Source organism: Parambassis ranga, chromosome 1, assembly GCF_900634625.1.
Source record: "Parambassis ranga chromosome 1, fParRan2.1, whole genome shotgun sequence".
NCBI classification, from domain to species: domain Eukaryota; kingdom Metazoa; phylum Chordata; class Actinopteri; family Ambassidae; genus Parambassis; species Parambassis ranga.
In genome coordinates this window covers 25,543,446-25,563,188 of record NC_041022.1, presented here as the reverse complement: position 1 = coordinate 25,563,188, position 19,743 = coordinate 25,543,446, and the positions used below count along the sequence as shown (strand labels likewise).

Genomic DNA, 19,743 nt, shown 5'->3' with positions numbered 1-19,743 from the left:
TTTTATATTGCATGTGTTTATACAGGATGACTGACGAAGTGAAGTGAGCCGTGAGCATCCAGTGTGTCGCCTGACAGCAGTTACAGCCGCTGGCTAACACAGCGTGCAGAAGTGTCAGGCTTCTTGTTGAGTGAATTTTGCATTTTGCATCTTCATGTTTCCAGTCTACAGGCAATGAGGTATATGTTTCACTAAAACTATGCAACATGCATATTCACATAATTTGGACTATTACAGTATAAATCCCACAACAATAACAACAGAATAATCTGAACTGATTTTCTCAGACCCCCCTCTGTTCTCTCCCATTATTAATGTTAATGTTCACTCACAGTTATATGAATGCATGTCTGTCAATAAATACATTTCATTTAATGTTTGTGTTAAAACTTTGGTTTGTTTTTACTGAGGATAGAAAACAGAAGATAAAGCTGTGAAATTCAAATAAAGAGGTCAGAATTGTGTGTGTGTGTGCAGCAGAACTCTCACAGCTGGTCAAATGTTAACAGGACCGGAGAGTTTTCTGACTTCCTGTTCGGACAGAGTTGCTGACAGTGCAGAGGTCACGGAACTTCATGTCACCGCCCCTGCGGCCGCCTGCTCCGCGGGTGGAGGAGGAGCAGCTCTCGGCCCGATGTGAGATCTTTGGCGTCTCCAGTTACGTGAAACAGAACAAAGTGTTGCACTAAGAAGCAGCGATGGCGCTAGAGCTGTACTTGGACCTGTTCTCTCAGCCCTGCCGCTCCGTTTACATCTTCGCCAGGAAGAACAACATTCCCTTCGAGTTCAAGCAGCTGTCTCTGATGGACGGTGAGCCTCCTGTAGCGCAGCACAAAGCGCTAACATGGACGTTAAAGAACCCAGAGAACATGCTTTGACTTTAGAGAACCCTTAATGAAGTAAGTCTTCCGCTGTGTGTGTCCAGGGGAGCAGTACGGAGAGGAGTTCGGGAGAATCAGCCTGATCAGGAAGGTTCCTGCTCTCAGAGATGGAGGCTTCTGCTTGGCTGAGAGGTGGTTATGTAATGAAGACTTGTGACTGAGAGAACCCTGTGTGTGTCCTGTGTGATAGTCATAGCGCTGTTTTCCTCCAGCATTGCCATCCTGCAGTATCTTGCTGAGAAGTATAAGACCCCAGATCACTGGTACCCAGCCAACCTCCAGCAGCGGGCCTGTGTCAATGAGTATCTGTCCTGGCAGCACTCGGCCATCCGCCTGCATGGATCCAAGATGTTCTGGCTCCGGGTATGTTCACAAAGGTCACGCTAGTGTGGACTGCTTCATATTTCACTGCTGCCATGTAGTTTTAGTTGGATCTGGGAGGCCAATGATCCCCACACAGTCAACATGATCACTTCTGTAAACACTGAACTAGTTTAGCCTCCTTTTTCAGTGTGGCGTTACATCTGTAGCTGAAATGGATCATTGTATTTTGTGTTTGACGGCCACCGTGTGATCTTAAAAAATGTGGGACCCAGTACTTTTCCAGTTCTCTACAAAGACAGGCCCGATTTGAATACAACAATGATGTGTTATATGAAGCATAACGAAGACATGGTCAAAGAGACGTATTACATTCAGCTGAGATCAAACCAAATAGTAACGTTGTCTGAGTCTCTGCTCATTTTCAGACATTTTTGTATTTGTGGATTCTGGAGATAACCCTGAAACACATTAATTCAAGTGGGGCGATCCTGAGGTATGGGGTCAAACGTTTGATAGAGCAGAAGTCTTCTGATCCATGGGTGATGATGGACCATGTATTACATGTGGTTGGACAGTTTTTCAGGTTACCACACAGCAATCTGACCCCTTCTTGTGTGAAAGCTTGTGATCATGTCATGAGTTCAGATGTCTGTGCTAAATGAGTAAAGTATACCTTTTTCCCTCTCTGCAGTGTAGAACATGAACATGTCAGCCTGCCATCTTTGTTTTTACCAGTTCATCATTTTTTACTCTTCTTGGCTGTCTTTCAGAAAAACACGGTCGTCTGCTGAGTCACAGCATCTGTGCTCGTCTACTACTGAAAGCTAATTGTTTTACATCTTATTCTTGATGTTTGTAGCTTTTGATTCCCAAGATTCTGGGAGTGGAAGTGCCACAGGACAAGCTGGATGCAGCCATGGAGGACCTGAATGCCTCCCTGAAGCTCATTGAAGAAAAGTTCCTCCAGGACAGGTCCTTCATCGCTGGAGATCACGTTTCATTGGCTGACCTCGTTGCCATTGTGGAGGTCATGCAGGTAAGTGGAAGGCTCATATGGATGTGTTACTTTTCATCTTCACTTCACAAGTTTTCTATGAAATTATACTTCAACAAGCCCAGTAGCAAATGAATACACTGTTCTAGATCTCTCTGGGCCAGCTGATCAGTATTTTGCGGGTAAATGCAGGTGTTCCTAGAGTTTGTTTAATATGGAAATATGGGACATACCCTGCAAAAACAACTCATAGGTTAACAGGGTTAGTCTTGTCTTTAGGTGTTCAGGAACAAAAACATCATGACTTCAGTTTGTATGAATTCAGCTGCAGAAACTTACAAATTATACCCTTTCCAAAAAATTAGAATTTCAAGGAAAAGTTCATTAATTTCCATAATTCCATTGAGAAAGTTAAACTTTCATAGATTATAGATTCAGGGCCCATATTTTAAACAATTTCAAGTATTTATTTGTTTATTTGTACCTAATTTGGGCTCCCAGCTCATAAAGCCCATGAAAACAGGAATTCAAAACATTTGAATACATAAAGAAATCACCATTGACTTCTCAGAAGAAAGAAAGAAATTAGGATCACATCAAATCCATCAAAATATGGAAACAAGATTCATTTGGTCTTCACCTTTTTAAACCATAAGAGTATTCCTTCCATCAGACCAGTGCTTTGTGTTTTTACCTTGACATGTTTCGGCTGCTTCTTCAGAAGTCACGTGATGTTACTGGGGACGTGTCTGCCAGCTGATTTTATGCAGGTTGTGGCGCCATTCTCCCACTACTCTAGGTAGTAGGGGAACAGCGCCACCTGTAGTCCGGTATGTCAAGGTAAAAAACACAAAACACTGGTCGGATCGAAAGAATCCTTTTATTATTTCAAATTATGGTACTGTCTGAGCGATACAATACTTGGTTGGGAATCCCTTCACCTTAATCACTGCCTTGATGCGCCGTGGCATTGAGGCAATCAGCATGTGGCATTGCGTGGGCATTATGGAAACCCAAACGCCCTTGATGCTTGGTCACCCCAGAGATTTTCAATGGGGTTTAGGTCTGGCGGGTTGGCTGGCCAGTCAAGCTCCAGGATGGCATGGGCAATAAACAGGTTTTGGTGCTCCTGGCAGTATGGGCAGGGGCCAGGTCCTGCTGGAAGACGAAATCTGCATACAGATCCTCAGCAGAAGGAATCAGTCCTCCAAAACATTCCAGTAGACTTTTGCGGTGAGCCTGGATTTGAGAAAGCAGAGTTTACCAACACCTGCACCGGATCTGTAATCTATGAAAGTTTAACTCTTTGAATGGAATTATGAAATGAATGAACTTTTCCCTGATATTCTATTTTTTTGGAAAGGGTCTGTGTGTGTTTCATCTGTTTCTTCTGGCTTCATAGATACAGTTACCTGCTGTTTTTGTTACTTTGCTCATTAACAAAGGAATGATTAAAAAAACAACAACAAAAAAATCCAGAAAAATGCATTTCCTCTGCAAATGTGTCAGTTTAATTTGATCAGCTTGAGCCAGCAATGCAGACTGTCTTCATGTCACAGTGAGCAGTGTTCTGAGGCGCAGCAGCTGCACAGGCTGGGGTGTGGGGTTCTTTTCACATACCTTGTCATGTCATTATGATATGTTTAAAAAACGAAGTAATGTTTGAAAACCTAGCAGACATTTTTTATTGAAAACAGACTGTAAAGTTTAGCTCATTTAAAAAATCTCCACTACATTCAGCAGCTCACTTGTTGCTGTGCAGCTAAACGGGGAAATACAGTGTTTTTCTCAGTGCTTTTTCTTCTAAAGACATCTGACTTTGGAAATAAGGCCAATAACAACAAAGCAGTGAGCTGAAAGATTAGATTTTAGGCTTTTAGATTCCAGCCTCTGTTTCAGACAACCATGAGTCCACAATAACACACTTCCTCTTTTGTTATTATGCATCCTACAGCCAGTGGGCTCTGGACTAGACGTCTTTGAGGGGAGACCCAAGCTCAGTGCATGGCGTGATAGAGTCCAGGAAGCCATTGGAAAGGAGCTCTTTGATGATGCCCACCAGAAAATCCTGGCTGCCCAGGAGAGTGTGAAAGAGATGGATGGCAGCAAGATGGAGTTCTTCAAACCCAAGATCCTTAGACTATTCCTGTGAAGACAAAATACACACAGCACACATAGTGTCATATATCTTTAGCTATAGGCTGCATACACTATGCATTGTTTGCTTCTTCAATGCAGAAATCCATGTGTTTGTGTAAGGAAAGGGCTTTGTGGACTGCAGTGCAGGGCTGGACAATGGAGACAGGCTGCCAGTAATGGCATTATGCAACAGAAATGTGAGAACCCCTCCCTAACTCCCCTCTGAATCACAGTTATGAAGCCATTTCCTTAATCCACTGACACAGACAGCTGCAGCTAATACTTCTGCCTTCATAACGCTCTGTCATTCTGTTGGTGATTATATTTGTAGTGAAATATATTGTAACACCACAGTAGTTTTGAGTCTTTATGTGGCTTCTTTTACTGATTGTTGTAATAAGGTCAAGCAACCTGCAACAAAAAATAACAAAACTGTTATTTCAATACCTGTAAAAGCAAAAATGCACACAATAGTTCCAGAGCTGTTACTGTAGTTTTATAGTTTCAATATGCACTGAGGAGTCAGCAAGTTTATTGATAATAAAGTCCCTATGTCCTCTGGTAGTTATATATTTGTTTATCACAATACATATGCCAATCAAGTAAATAAATAACTTTTAAGCCCAACATGTGATGAGCTTTTTATTCTTTTGCCGTTTAATCTGAATGTCTTCAGGATTGACTGGTTGATGCTTTCATGTTTTTAATGCAGATAAAGTGTAGTGTGCATTTGATACCACTAGGTGGCACTGACAAACCGTCTAGAAAAAGTCTAAGAAAGATCAGTGGTGGCTGACTGGGAAAGATAAAAGTTTCTCTTTTGAACTGCTAGCCTCTAAGGAAACTCTATGGAAAATGTTTGTGAGACAAAATAATGACAGAGGGGTTCTTTGCAAAACTGATCATTTACAAATGACACACACACACACACACACACACACACCCGCAGGTCAGAAGGGCCACTGAAGAGGAAAACTGCCCCATTTGAATGGAGAAGGATCTGTCCATGAGATAGGATGCTATAAATCCAATGTTTTTGAGAAGTCCAATGGAACGTTATAAACATGTTAATCAATAGTATATTCATAAACATGGCTCCTGGAAGTCCAGAATACAGCTAAACAGATAAAATATGTTCTTCAGGACTGTAAATCTGTTCACTGTCACACAGGTCAGTCTGTTTGGCATTTCCAGGAATCCACACACTTTGACTAAAAATCATAAACATGTCTCTAATCTCTCTGATAACTGTAACCAACTTTTATAGCTTTACTACACCTTCTGGAAACACTGACCTTTTATTTTCCACTTATACACAGAACTAGAATTGGTCACAAATATAAATATTTACATTTCTGAAATATTTTGGTAATGAGGGTATTTATAGTGACATGTCTTATACAAAAGAATGAGGTGTCACAATGACAAAATGATGGAGCAGGCTAGTCCCACACATCACATGGAGTCTCCCTCTCCCTCTTGAATTGAATAGAAGTGCCTCTGCATCACAAATACACAGCGTTGGTACCACACTTTGTGTCATATAGACAGGTATAAACAAGTCAGGTAACAGGAAAGTTGTCCACTTACCGTAAGACGGAAATAACATCAGAATGACCTTGTTATGTTATTCTCGAGATAACAGATAACTTTTATTACTAACACATAAAAAGAGCCCTGTTACCTAGAGATGTGATGTTAAAAGAACAACACAATACAGAGCTTTGAGACAATTCCTGATTGTAAAATGTGCTATATAAATAAAATTGAAAAACTATAATGATCATTTCATGTTTCCCATTGTGTTGTGTCTTGATCATATGCACAGATAATCAATAACAGGTTGAGTTTAATGATTAGTGGTTGGATATTTCCTCAAACTGGTTATATTAGTCCTCTGCTCTGATTAGTTGTCAGTAAAACCTGCTCTGATTGGTTGTTAGTCAGGCCTTCTCTCCACGGTTGGATATGTCCTCTGCTCTGATTGGCTGTTTATTCCTCTGCTCTGATTGGTTATTAGTAAAAACGTCTCTGATGGCTTTGAGTAAGCCCCACTCTGATTGTAAGGCCTGCTCTGATCGGTTGTCAGTGAAATCTGCTCTTATTGATTGTTGGTAAAACCTGGTCTGATTGGTTTTTAGTAAATTCCGCTCTGATAGGTTGTTAGTAAGACAGCTCTGATTGGCTGTTAGTAAACCCTGTTGTGATTGGTTGTATTGTTCCTCTTCTCTGATTCAGTATGTATATTTATTGGAAATTACATCTTGAGCAACTTAGAGTAGGTAAAGTGAAGGGGTCTAATTATACATGACCACAATAGTCTCCATAGCACAGCACCTTGCTAGCAGTATATGTAACTCCATTCACTCCCCACACCTCATTTCAAATGTTAACAATCAGGGTGTGTTTGTGTAAACAGATAACAGGTTCAGATCTTTATGGGCACTCATCTTCCCGCTCATGAGTCTGAGTCACCATGCCCATGTGAGCCTAGTTTGGTGTGGTTCAGGTGTATATATATAAGACTGCCTCACATCTGATACCTAAACAACACTGCTCATCTTCTGCTGAATGGTAAGACCTGCAGTCATTTTCTGTCAGTGAGCTCAGAGGTATTCTCTATGTTTACTGGCATCGCTTTGCACTCATAGAAAGAACAAATGGTCATCACCATGAAGTCTGTCTTGCTGCTCTGCATTCTCATCTGTGCTGCAAGTGCAGGTCAGGTTTGACACATATACATGCTCAATTAACCAGCTAGGGAACAAACTAGCTGTGTTAAAACCACTTGCAATTCTGTCACTGACTATGTAGTGTTTACCTCTGCAGTACCAGCTGAACATAGAGAAAAAGCATCAGGTTGGTATCTAAAAAGTGTTTGCATCAATACTCACAGAAACAATTAAACCGGCATCAACACCGACATCTGTGTGATCTGTCCACAGAAACAGCAGGAGATGCGCTACCAAAGGAGGACATGGCTGCTGCGCCTGAACCGGGTTAGTTTCCTCTTCTCTGTGTGGCTTATGTCTCAGTTTGAACTAAGCTGTAGCTTCTTAGTTGTGCAGTAAAATGCATTGATAACATAGTCACTCATTCAAATGAAATGATGATGTTTTTATTGTTAATTAACAAAAGTTAGCACACACAAGTAACTTTCCACCAAAGATGACTGATAAGCAAGATAGTTCCCTGAGTAGTCATGTTCTACAGCTGCATCATATAGTTTTTTTTTACTACTGGTGGGTCCTGGATCTTTTGATTCCAATGGGACACATGGGTGTAATATCAGATTCTGCCTGATTCTGTGAAGCAATAATTACCAAAGTAAATTTTTAGCAAGTTATATTAAAATGCTAGTGCTAACATAAGTTTAATACCCCATAAAGAAGCAGCACATTGTAAACGAATTTAAGTTGTGACAGCAGCTATTTTAGCTGTGTGTTGATGTTGCATCAGAATGAAGATGTTTTATGTTAGAGTTGTTGAAAACCAGAAAGTCTGATGGAATTGATGTTACAGTGATGGAGGAGATGATGGTCAACAATGTGCCAGAAGACCCCGTCCCTGTGGCCAGAACTGGTAATGAGAGGAAGTACATATTTTTGGTTTACTGTATGTCACTGTATGAACAATACCACATACTGTAGGTTGCACTGTCTTACATTATGTGCACATAATACGTGTTGTTTGGAGCGTAACCATGCTTCATTTTCTAGTATCTTCTTTTCCTCTGTGTTTCAGTCCCTGTGTCTGATGAGGCAGGAGCACCTGAAGGTAGGATTCACACTTTATTATTGATTGAATGTTAATTCATGATTAAGGGTTTGTCAACTAATAAGGGATTGCTGGCCAACACGGTCTTATGACTTGCTCTAAATCATTGATGCTCCATTCTGTAAAGCATTTTGAGACTATTTATTTATTTATTTTTCTGTAGCTGCTGGATAGTCTACATTCAATTGAAACTGATATTCATATAGCACATTTGCACTTGAATATTTGCATGTGCATGGCCTGATATCCTAAGCAAAGCAAAGTGTTTCACCCACAGGTCAGTGCAGTGAAAATGTTTTAGTGAATTATCTTTATTGCTGTCTTCTCTCTGTATTCCTGCAGCTGCATTTAACTACTGTCCAGACGGCTGGTTCAGCCACAACTTCCGCTGCTTCCTGTTTGTCAACTCTCCCAAGTCCTGGCACACTGCTGAGGTACTGCCGTTGCTGAGGCTGTAGTTTAGTTTGGTAGTATAGTCACACACACACACTGAACACAATGTATACCACTGATTCCAAATTATCCAGCTAAAGTCATGAATTTGGCTGCATTCTTGTGACCTCTAATGGACTTGTAAGTGTGCACAATGTCAGCTGCCACTCTACTGTGACCTGGTTTGGGACGGAAGCCAATGTTTTTCTATACAAATGAACAATCATTGTTTGGGTAGGAGGTTTGGTTATTGTCCATTACTACCATCTGGAGGCAGAGGCTACACGTTCAGTTATAGACCCATTATATTTACATGTTTATAATTATACCATTACGTACATATGTAATTCATCCCTTTCAATACTGCAAGGGAACTGTAATATTAATAACAGGATTACAGCATATCTGGACTTTTCAATTGGCCTAGGTCAAGGGGTGGTATATATTCAGTAACTGAGTCAGATCATAAAACAAGAACATTATTTAAATTGGAGGTAATGATCCATCCATTTCTTTTCTAACAGGAGCACTGCAACAGTCTGGGTGGCAACCTGGCATCTGTTTCCAACCCCAGAGAGTACAATTTCCTCCAGCAGCTCACACAGACAGGTGGCCAGAGCATTGCATGGATAGGAGGCTTCTACCTACAGGTCTGCATCTAGAAAAAAATACTAAGTCCAGATCAGATTTGAGGGGTGGCTTTCACATGATGGCTGGGAGAGGAAATGAAGAAAATAGTTCCTCACATGTATGCCTCTTTTTCTCTCAGGACCGCTGGCTGTGGATTGATCGTGAAGGCTTCTACTACACCAACTGGTGGTCCCTTAATACTCCCAGCAGCAACCCCTGCATCTACTTACGCACCAACAGTAAGTCAAGTCAACACCAACCTAAATTAGAACTGTATTTCTGTATATTTTAGCTATTAAAGTTAAATCAACCTGCGTTTCTGTCTTGGTCATACACAAAATGGATCATCATCAATCATCACCTAGAGGCAAAGTGTACAGAGATTTACTGTGGTTTTATTACAGTGAAAATATAATTTTAATTGAGTACTTTGCAGGATACATGATTAGCAGTTGCAGAAAACCCTTCTACTGCACCTCTGTAATTAATAAGCAAGTGAAGAAGTATATGATTGTTGCAGGTTTGACATTAAGACAATGTCTAAACCTGAAAACAAACACTCCCTCTCAAAGATCCAGAGATCATAGACTTGTTTTCTCTGTTTTTCAGGTGGCTGGGCTAACACCAGCTGTGGAGGTGTTTATCGCTTCATCTGCTCCAAAAACCCATTCAAATGTGCTGCTTCTTAAGCTCATGAATGATTGTATATTGAGTTACTGAATTCATTTAGTTTTTCAGGAATGTTTTTGTTTTATCATTTCTGTTTGATTATTTTTTCCTAATAAATTAAAACTTGTTCAAATGTGATCATCTCTAGTGTTCCTTATATTAAATAATGAATACTTAAATTTATATAAAACAACAAAAAGTGGGCAACAGATTATTGCTTTTGATATGGAATCATTGCATCGATGCTCCACAGATGATTTTTTACAGGGTTTGATAATAACTCAGAAGAGCAACTAGTTTTCTTTCTGGAATAGATCCCAAGGGCCACCTGTATAAGACACTGCTGTTTCAGTGCTTTCATACATAATAGTGTGTTCCTACAGAGACTCAGATTGGCTCTTTAGAAACCTATGAGTGATGCATCCAATGATCCATCCATACTTACTGTCCCGTTACATACTGTCTTTGGTACAAAGAGGTTGACACATCAGGTCCAAGTCCTTGAAATGTCCAGTGTATACATATCTGGCACCCTCCTGTGGCTGTATGGATGTGTTGCACATTAAGGTTTGAGGTGGGGTGTACCTTTAGATAGGTCAACAGGTAAAAGCTCTGATCTCAAACAACAGCCACCATCTTCTCAGAAACAACATCAGAAAGATGACTAAATATGGCAGCTACATGCCATAACTTTGCTAAAATGACCTTCTACATGTCAGAAGTGTGTGATAGAAGAGTGTCAGCAAGAATCAAAAGAAAGGTGAACAAGGCAGTAATGAGAGCAGCTATGCTGTCTGGTTTAAAAGACTGTAGCAGTGAGAAAATGACAAGAGGCAGAGCTGGAGGTAGCAGAGATGAAGATGTTGAGGTTCTCTTAAGGAGTGATGAGGATGGACAAGAACAGGAACAAGCACATCCTAGGGACAGATCAGGTTGGGTGTTTTGGGAACAAAGTCAGAGAGACCGATTGAGATGGTTTGGAGGGATAATGGTTATACGGGTTGAAGGATGTTGGAAATGGATCTCCCAGACAAGAAGTCAAGAGAAAGACCAAAGAAGAGATACTGTATGTGGATGTGCTAAAAGAGGACAGGAAGGTAGCTGGTGTGAAGGGATGCAGAGGCTAGAGCTTGGTGGAAACCTGACGGGAACAGTCGAAAGAAGAAGACCTTCCACATGTCAGTATATCGACCAGTGAACTGTTTATTGTAGCAGTGTGTAACATTCTATTCCATTATATTTAAAGGGCATTCTAAAATGGATGTTGTTTTTTGCTGCAGTACTAGAATATGCTGATCTGAGAATTGCCTCCCATTGCCAAAAAACTGTGACATGTACTGCCATATATTCAGTGACCTTTCTAAAGAGGATACCTGGCATCTCAGGTGTGCCACTTACCCCCCATGTTGGACAGCTTGCAGCCCAGTTGAAGTCCTTTATCCTCCTCCATGGCTAGTAGCGGTTTGGCTCAGTGGGCTAGTTGCTCAACAACTTGACAAAAGGGCCTGTCTGTGAACCCCTATATACTCTTCAGGAGCCTTGTTGATGCTGATGAACTTGGAGAAAGAAAATTCAGCAGGTTCAGCATCATCTGTAGAAGTCAGCAGTAATGCTGCAGGCAGTGCTTTACCTAGCAGTTTGACTTCACCTGACAGATGAAGTAAAAGATAAGATGCAACAATGATTGGACCAGTCCTTGAATTGGTTAGAGGATTCTTCTCCAACTCACTGGTTTGAGTTTTTGGGTGTGTAGAGAACATGGCTCTTTACACACCATGCGGCTTTGATGATGATGATTATGATGACTGGGTTCCATCCAGAAAGATCTTTCCAAGTGAGCTTGGACAGCTCCAGATTCTGCCCCTGGTTGTCTGTTGGTTGTGTCTGGGCCTGTGAGGCTGCCTTTGTACATCTCTTTGCAGATCTTTCCAAAGTGAGCTGAACTGCTCCTAATATTGTCAGTGTCTGAAATCAGACATTCTTTGCTGCATGCCCTTTAATTGGGTCCAGTTTGCCCCTTTTGTTAGTCTTGGAGCCACTTTTTGTATTGTAGTAAACAAGAAAAATGAGCACTGGTTAGCCCAAAAAGCTTTGCAAGGTTAATAATAAAGAAGTTGATAAAGAGACAATGGGAAGCACTTAGGAAAACTTTTATTGTCTGTAATGTACTTCATTACAACGCCTGAATGCATGTGTCATAGAATGCATTCAGTTTGCAGTAGGTGATAGCCGGCACTTCATCTTAATCATCAATGGGCAGATTCACATCAGATACAGATTTTATTTCTCTCTCAAAAGCTGCAGGAATCAAAGTGGAACTGGGCATATGGATCAATACTGAGACACATGTCTGTCACAGGCACCCCATCTGCTTCCTATTTCCAGCTCCCATGTATTTACATGGCTGTTGAGTGAATTATGTCCACTGTATGTGTTGCTGTATCTGTTTTACCTTTCAATCTGGTCTGTATGTCATCCAGTCTGTAAGTGTTCATTGTCTTTCAGCACATGCAATAATGTCTGTAAAGTGTAAACTGTAAACTGTGGTGCAAATTTTTATTCTTAAACATCTTCACAATTGCCCACTGTGCAAACATCCTAGTTTGTAGTAAACAAATATAAAAGACAGTACATATATGTGGATCATTTGATTTCAAGGAAGTGAAATGTCAAGTATCCTCTGTAGAGGTCAGCAGTAACACTCCAGGCAGTGCAGTAACTAGCAGTTTGATTTCATCTGACAGATGAAGGGGAAGGATAAGATGCAGTCATGATTGGACCACCCCTTGGATTCTGAAAAAAAATATAAAGGTTTATATAATGATAAATAAAATAAATAATTAATTACTTGTAATCAAGTATTTCGAGTTTCTGCTCTCACCTTCAGAGCTGAGCTGCAGGCACTGGTACTGGGTAGAGCTGCTTGGGTTATACCAGTTGTTGTAGTTAAACAGTGTGCCATCTTCCCACCTCCAGTCATCCTGCAAGAAATCACCGTCACAACCCTTCATGTTCATGTCCTCCCTTTCTACTTTTATGAATCCTAGGAACTACAAGTAAACCTGCACTCAGAGATCTGAGTGTCCTATTAGGAACATATGGTACAATCAGGTCCTGCAGATACAATGGAGCAAGTCCATGAAGAGCCTTGTAGGTTAGAAGAAGGATCTTGAAGTGTATTCTTGAGTCCACTGGGAGCCAGTGAAGAGACGCTAGGACAGGAGAGATATGATCCCTTTGGCTGCTTCCTGTCAGAACTCTAGCTGCTGTGTTCTGGATCAGCTGCAGACTGTTGATGGAGTAATGTGGACATTCAGACAATAAAGAGTTGCAGTAGTCCAGTCTTGAAGTGACAAAAGCATGGATGAGCTTTTCAGCATCACTCTGAGAGAGGATGCTCCTGATCTTAGCAATATTATGGAGGCGAAAAAGGCGGTCTTAGAGACCTGTTTAATATGAGAGACATACAACATGTCTTGATCAAAGATAACTCTGAGGTTCCTCACAGTCGTACTGGAGGCCAAAGTAAATCCATCCAGAGAGAGAATGTCGCCAGACAATCTAGTTCTGAGTTGTTTGGGTCCATGACCTCAGTTTTGTCCTAGTCCTAGTCATCTAGTCCCTTATGTCCTTTAGACACGCCTATAGTCTGACTAGCGGCTCTGTTTCTTCAGGCTTCATGGATAAATACAGCTGGGTATCATCAGCATAACAATGAAAGTTTATGCCATGCTTCTTCTGGATGATGTTTCCCCCATGTAGAGGGTGAACAGGATCAGTCTGAGCACAGAACCCTGTGGAACACCGTGATTAACCCTTGTACGCAAAGAGACATCATTAACACAAACAAAGTGGAATCTGTCAGATAAATATGATTTAAACCAGCCTAGTGCTGTCCCTGTAATCCTGATCTCATGTTATAATCTGTGTAGTAAGATGCTGTGATCTACAGTGTCAAAAGCAGCAATGATATCCAGTAGAACAAGTACAGAGACAAGTCCACTGATGTCATGACTTTAGTGACTTTAAGCAGTGCTGTTTCTCTGCTGTGGTGGGCTCTGAATCCAGACTGGAACACATCAGACAGACTGTTTCAGAATCATTTCTTGTTACCTAATAATAAATGAACATATTCAGATCATGAAAGAGAGCCTACAGCCTATTTTTAAGAGTTACAGTCACTGTATGTTTTGGGTCATTATGCATCTGCCATGTGACCTGCAACATCTCAAGGCAGGAACCTCTTCCATACTTCAGGCTGTGCTTGACTGCAGATCATTTTAAAGGCATCCTTATGTTGTTGTATGAAAATGGCTACAAGTCCTGAATGATTTGTGACACACTTCAAAACTCTCAAGTTGAAGCAGAAAGTATTGACCTCATCACATCTTGAGTGTTACATTTTAAATTCAGTGCTGTTATTTTAGTTTGTTCCATTGTCCATTGCCACCCAACCTACTTATCATTTATCATAGTTTCAAAAATTTAGGAACCTGACTGTTAACACACAGACATCCTAACATTTTTCAACCAACCTGGAAGTAGTATCCTCCAATCCATGCTAAAGTGTGACCAGCAGTCCTGACTGTACGCTGGAGAAATGTATACTCCCAGATGTTGTGCACTGAGGCTAGATTGCTCTCAAACCAGCACAGTAGCTCTGTAGGTGAGAGGAGAGAGAACTGTGATACACTGTGCTTCAGGGATGCTAAGAAAACCATGGTTTTTCTGTCTTTATATCATTACCTCAGCATTTTTCCAGGTATTAGGATGGTTGGAGAAATAATAGCAACTACCACGATAACTGAGCCAACCATCAGGGCAGAAACTTAACTGGACTGAAATAAGGAAAGTAAAGACAAATATTTTTAACCATTATTGATGAATTTAATTCAGAACTCTTCTTTTTCTGACCTTGGTGTACAGCAGCTGCAGCATCAGCAGCAGTGTCAGCATCCACCTCTGTGAACACAATAATAACTTACAACAGGAAAGAATGAGAGAGTAAATCACTTCAGAGGTCTGCTTAACTTCACATCACTGATGTTGACTTTGTTTCAAAGGGTTAAAGCGAGCAGCGAAGAACCAAGAAGGACCTGGATGACTGAGACCCTTCATCAACATGTTTGCTGACTTTGGTTCAGTAATACATATGGTCAATAATCAGTAAAATATAGTCTATGCTGAATAAAAAATGCCACCTGGAGCAGGGTTGTCTTCCTGCTGCACATCAGCAGCCTCAGCCACAGCAACTGGAAGGAAAGCAGGGTGTTCTTTACAGTGAAAGTCTGCTGACAGCAGAAGTGAAGGATGTAAAAATATCAGTGTTTTGTCTCACCTGTTGCAGCCCTGGTGGACACAGCAGCACAGAGGATGAAGCAGAGGATCAGCACGCTCTTCATGGTGAAAGTTATTTCCTGGGGAAAACACCGTTTCATGTCACTGTCACATACAGTTTGTTTAGTAAGTTTGATCCAGCTATAGTAAAATAGTTCGACATGCAGCAGCACTGTGCTGAGGAAAGGCAACATATAGAGCATGACTTACAAAGAGAAGCAGAAGTCTGCTTCAGGTTTCTGGCAGCTCAGAAAGTCACTAATGACAGGAGGCTCTGGGGTCTTTATATACACACACGCTACACCACACCTCCTCCCTCACCTGACAGAGCTAACAATAAAGTTGTGGACTTACCGTAAGCCTCTTGACTGCGTGTTGGAGGAAGTATTTTCCCAACAATGACTAACATCAGCCAAAGTGCTGATATATATGTCCATAAAACTGAAATGGAATAAGGAAATCTTAGACCTCCTGGAACTGCAAAGGTCATGCAGTAAGAAGAATTATTATATTATACTATATTATAGTATTAGGCAAACCCAAAAGGACCTGCTGATGATCGGCCCTTGATGAACTGACCATCAGCAGGTGTACAGACCTCTATAAACACAGATGATTTGACAGTTTGCTGCTCTGGAACATTCCCTGTGTGTGTAATGTGTGTCTCTCCCTGCACTTCCTGCCAGAGCATCTTGCGATCTTCAGAGAGTTCCAGTTTAGATTGTTTCTAGTTATTGAACCTGATTTTTGGATTTTTGTGCCCTAGCCTGTAGCTTTTTCCAACTATTTGCTCTGCGAGACTCTGACTTTGTTTCATGCTTTTTCCTTGTTGGACTATCTACCTGGTTTTGACCCCCATCAGAATGAGTGAAAAATAAAAGAATCAAGGTTTTGGAATGGTCTAGTTAGTCCAGACCTCAACATAACTGAAATACTGTGGTTGGACTTTAAGAGGGCTGTGCATAAAACAATGTCCAAAAACCTCAATGAACTGATAAATGCTGTGAAGAAGAATGGACCAAATTCCTCCACAACACAGGGAGAGACTCATAAAGGGAAATATTACTTCATGTTATTGCTGGCGGATGTATAGGATACTGAATCATAGGGGTACACACTACACGTGTGTTTTTTCCAGTTTCAAATAAATAGTTTAACAGTGAAAAAAAGTTTGTAATTTTTCTATTTGCCTAATACTAAGAGCCACTAGCTGCCCCACACCCTGGACTGAACTTTGACCACGAACTGCCTTGCTCCTCTGTTACTGTTGCCCTGTGGGACTGTCTCTGTGTATGTAACTGATTTTTATCTTCACTGACTGCTGTTTCTTTCACAGGACAAGTTGTGTATGTGTCTCTCCTAAAAACTAAAAAAAACCACAACCATCCCTCAGCATGGCGCCTGAGTTCTAGCAAAACTAATACAAAAATATTGCTTTGCCTCTCATCTCCCTTGGATTTTGCCTCCTGTTTCTCAAGAGGCAGGACATGCACAAGCTGTCTTGTAGTCTAGGTCCCCCTCTACATTCCCTCCTTGTTTACTCTGTTTGTATTTTGTGAAGTCACTGATGTAGAAGCAAACATGCCCTGCATCACTTTAAACTCACTTTTCTATCACCATTTACTCAACTCTTTGTAATTGCTTTACATTGTGGTGTACTACCTCAAAGCAGTCTGTGGTACACAATGGGCTATTAAAATACACTCTGTTGCAAACTGTGGTCAATAGGGGCATATCTGTGCTACCTCAGAGAATACAATCTGTGGTGTATCTATAGTACCATACATTATATATCCACTGCGCATAGAAATAGAAATATACCACATACCAAAAAATATATGAATGAAAACATGTTTATAGGTTTTTTGTTAGTAACTGAATTATAACTGCAGCATAATACACTTTTACTACACTCATATACGTGAGACGTAGGTTACTGTAAGGAAGAAGCACATGGGTCAATCACTTGCTGCTCTCATCATGTCATTATGACTCAGTCAAGGAAACATGAGGGTGAATGCCAGAAGTAAAATAACTTCCTTCTAGAAGACAAGACTTCCTGACTTATACATTTATTTGCACATCTACAGGCAGAAGACACTTTCTGAAACAGCAGCTATCACCTTTCTGATATTTGAGCTGCTCTTATGTGCCTTCTGTCATCTCAGTATCTCATGACACTATACTGGTCTTAGTTTGCTTTCTAACTAAACTTTCTCATATATGTTGTCAGACACAAACACAAAGCCTGAGCATATTTGGCAGCACACATGCTGCAACTACTATTTGCAACACAAATAGAGAAACACTCAGTGTTGTCCTGCCAATGACACGCCAGCCAGGGAACACTCATTGTTTTAATGCTTTTTGACTAACGGTGTTGAAGTCTGCCACATGTCAGTAGTGTTGGAAATGAGCAGAATAGAAGCTATTCAGTGGTTCCATCTTAGCTGTGTTGTTAATTGGCCTTTTTCCTAATATCAACCTGCCAGTTCAGACAACCTGATGTTGGCATGTCCTTTAATATACACATTGAGTTTTATTTTAGGTCTAGGTGACTGAGCAAGAGAAGAAAAGGCTGGAAATAAGAGGTGCTCTTTAGTGTGGAGAGAAAATTAAAATGTCACACTTTACAGCAGAAATATATGATATATATATATATATATATATATATATATATATATATATATATATATATACAGAAATATATGTGTTTACAGTGTGGTAGCAACATAAGGGTCAATACAGTTTTTCACTTTTGAATGTCCCTAGTTTAATTTTACTAAGATTAAAGTAGCCACACAAACTTGTGTGTGTGAATAGATGGGTGCTGACTCAGATCATGAGCTGCCCCCTCTGCTCCACTCATGCGAGACTCTTTAGCTGTATTTAGGTTAACCAGGACTGTAGACAGACACAGAGAGGATGAAATGTATTAACACCCAAAAGGCTCTAACAAAAAATCAGTATACATCTTATCAAAGCTACAAACAGCTGAGCCAACATTTCAAACTTTATCACAGCTACATTACTTTTTTCAGTAACGTAGATATTTAAAACTCAAGACAACTGCATGATAAAAGCAAAATGCCACTTTTGTATATGAACAGTGTTTGCGCTCTGTCTGATGTTGGAGAGCTTTGCATCTGTACTGCAATGCAAATGTAATTTTTTACATCGTTCAGAAGCAACTTTGGAAACTGTGACACTTTCAAGTCAGATAGAATAAATAAGAGGTGTGCAACCTTTGAAAAGCTGTGAAGACACCTTCCTCCTGTCACTTTTGCTAGTCCGCCCACCCTCTGTCATCTTCACATCCTGGGTCTTCATCTCTTCTCACGTCCTCATTCGCTCGCTTCTTCTCAACAGTCGACTGGATGATAAACTCAGTGGGTATGTAAATGTTTATGGAAAACTGAAATGTTGATTAATGACACATCCTGTCTGGACGGCCTTTAGGCAATTTTCTCTTGGAACTGTATCTGAGCTTTCTGCTTTTGTTTCAGTTACCTTACTAGGAAAATATTTCAGAAGCTAGACTATTGGATTTATGTAATTATTACATATGTGAACTTATTTATTTTATTAGTATATTTAAGAGTATTGCTATGGATTATAACAAAACCATTATGCATCAAATGTGTGACTGCAGCCTGACAATACACCACACAGGCACAGTGTATTTTTTTTGTACACACACACACACACACACACACACACACACACACAGTATTCACCACTGTGCCAGTTAGAGGCCCGCCTGTTTACTGGAAGCCACTGGTGAATGCGGTGTGCTGCACGATGCTGCAGAAGACTTCCTGTGTGAGGAACAAGTGGAAGGCAGTAACACACACGCAACCACATCCTGGCCCGCTGTACCTACTATGTGTGTGTCTGTGCTAGTGAGAGATTCTTTTGCCTTCACAGGGGTTATTGTCAGAGACAGAATAATACTCTCATACTGTTACCTTAAGATGGTTTTTAATGTATTGTATTATATGTATAATAATCAATTAAACAAAACTGCATAGTTGTTTACCAGTTTTTAAATCCTTTTAAACCACTCATCTGTGCAACATTTGTGGCAGCATATTTGAGGATTTCATAAGTGTTTCAAATCCCCTCTCAACATTTTAGGACAGTGAGTCGAACACACCCAAACGCCCAAACTGGAATGCCATTTTCCAGTCTTGCTTTTTGAAACAATTCATTTCCTAAAAAGCATTACTTTTCCAATTGAATGAAACGATAGCATATAATAATATTATGAATGAATTAAAGTGCATAGTGGGAAGTGCCTGACAGAGTGTATTACTGTCCTAATCCAGGGTTGATGGTTTGTGGATGGCAGGGAGCTGTTTAGTGGCCTGGAATTGACTGCTGATGCTTCTGTACCTTCAAACTGATGGCAACAGTTCAGAGAGCTGGTGGGAGGGTCCAGACTTTGACTAGATGCAGGGCTCAATTCTTTGGTGGATTTGTGGAAGTGAGCCTCTGAAGAAGACAAATACTCGCATTGGCAACAAAATCTTATAGCACAAGACCAGGCTATTAGCTTTA

At 40.6% G+C, this 19,743-nt stretch overlaps 2 protein-coding genes and 1 long non-coding RNA gene across 3 annotated transcripts; 2 read left to right on the top strand and 1 right to left on the bottom strand.

Annotated features, from left to right (window-relative positions):
• The first annotated feature begins 581 nt into the window (after nt 1-581).
• On the top strand, nt 582-4,965 carry LOC114426895 (glutathione S-transferase theta-1-like). The gene is made up of 5 exons (XM_028394606.1): nt 582-810; nt 926-1,013; nt 1,094-1,244; nt 2,065-2,241; nt 4,154-4,965. The coding sequence occupies exons 1-5, from the start codon at nt 699-701 to the stop codon at nt 4,349-4,351; spliced, it is 726 nt and encodes a 241-aa protein (XP_028250407.1). The 5' UTR covers nt 582-698; the 3' UTR covers nt 4,352-4,965.
• A 1,817-nt stretch (nt 4,966-6,782) lies between these two features.
• LOC114427103 (ladderlectin-like) lies at nt 6,783-9,984 on the top strand. The gene is made up of 10 exons (XM_028394914.1): nt 6,783-6,912; nt 6,990-7,059; nt 7,168-7,197; nt 7,284-7,337; nt 7,861-7,920; nt 8,083-8,115; nt 8,458-8,549; nt 9,072-9,197; nt 9,317-9,416; nt 9,787-9,984. The coding sequence occupies exons 1-10, from the start codon at nt 6,910-6,912 to the stop codon at nt 9,864-9,866; spliced, it is 648 nt and encodes a 215-aa protein (XP_028250715.1). The 5' UTR covers nt 6,783-6,909; the 3' UTR covers nt 9,867-9,984.
• A 2,062-nt stretch (nt 9,985-12,046) lies between these two features.
• Nucleotides 12,047-14,487, bottom strand: LOC114427441 (uncharacterized). Its single transcript, XR_003669460.1, has 3 exons — nt 14,382-14,487; nt 12,728-12,827; nt 12,047-12,639 (listed from the first exon to the last, which is right to left on the bottom strand). It is a non-coding gene; the product is annotated as an uncharacterized LOC114427441 (long non-coding RNA).
• Nucleotides 14,488-19,743: the final 5,256 nt, after the last annotated feature.

What these genes read in the sequence shown, in the direction of transcription:
- LOC114427103 (XM_028394914.1), top strand. An exon ending in AGTCCTGGCACACTGCTGAG is followed by an intron (nt 8,550 to 9,071) that starts GTACTGCCGTTG and finishes CTTTTCTAACAG; the next exon opens with GAGCACTGCAACAGTCTGGG. An exon ending in CATCTACTTACGCACCAACA is followed by an intron (nt 9,417 to 9,786) that starts GTAAGTCAAGTC and finishes TCTGTTTTTCAG; the next exon opens with GTGGCTGGGCTAACACCAGC.
- LOC114426895 (XM_028394606.1), top strand. Translation starts at nt 699, where the DNA reads ATGGCGCTAGAGCTGTACTTGGACCTGTTCTCTCAGCCCTGCCGCTCC. An exon ending in GCAGCTGTCTCTGATGGACG is followed by an intron (nt 811 to 925) that starts GTGAGCCTCCTG and finishes GTGTGTGTCCAG; the next exon opens with GGGAGCAGTACGGAGAGGAG. An exon ending in CCAAGATGTTCTGGCTCCGG is followed by an intron (nt 1,245 to 2,064) that starts GTATGTTCACAA and finishes TGATGTTTGTAG; the next exon opens with CTTTTGATTCCCAAGATTCT.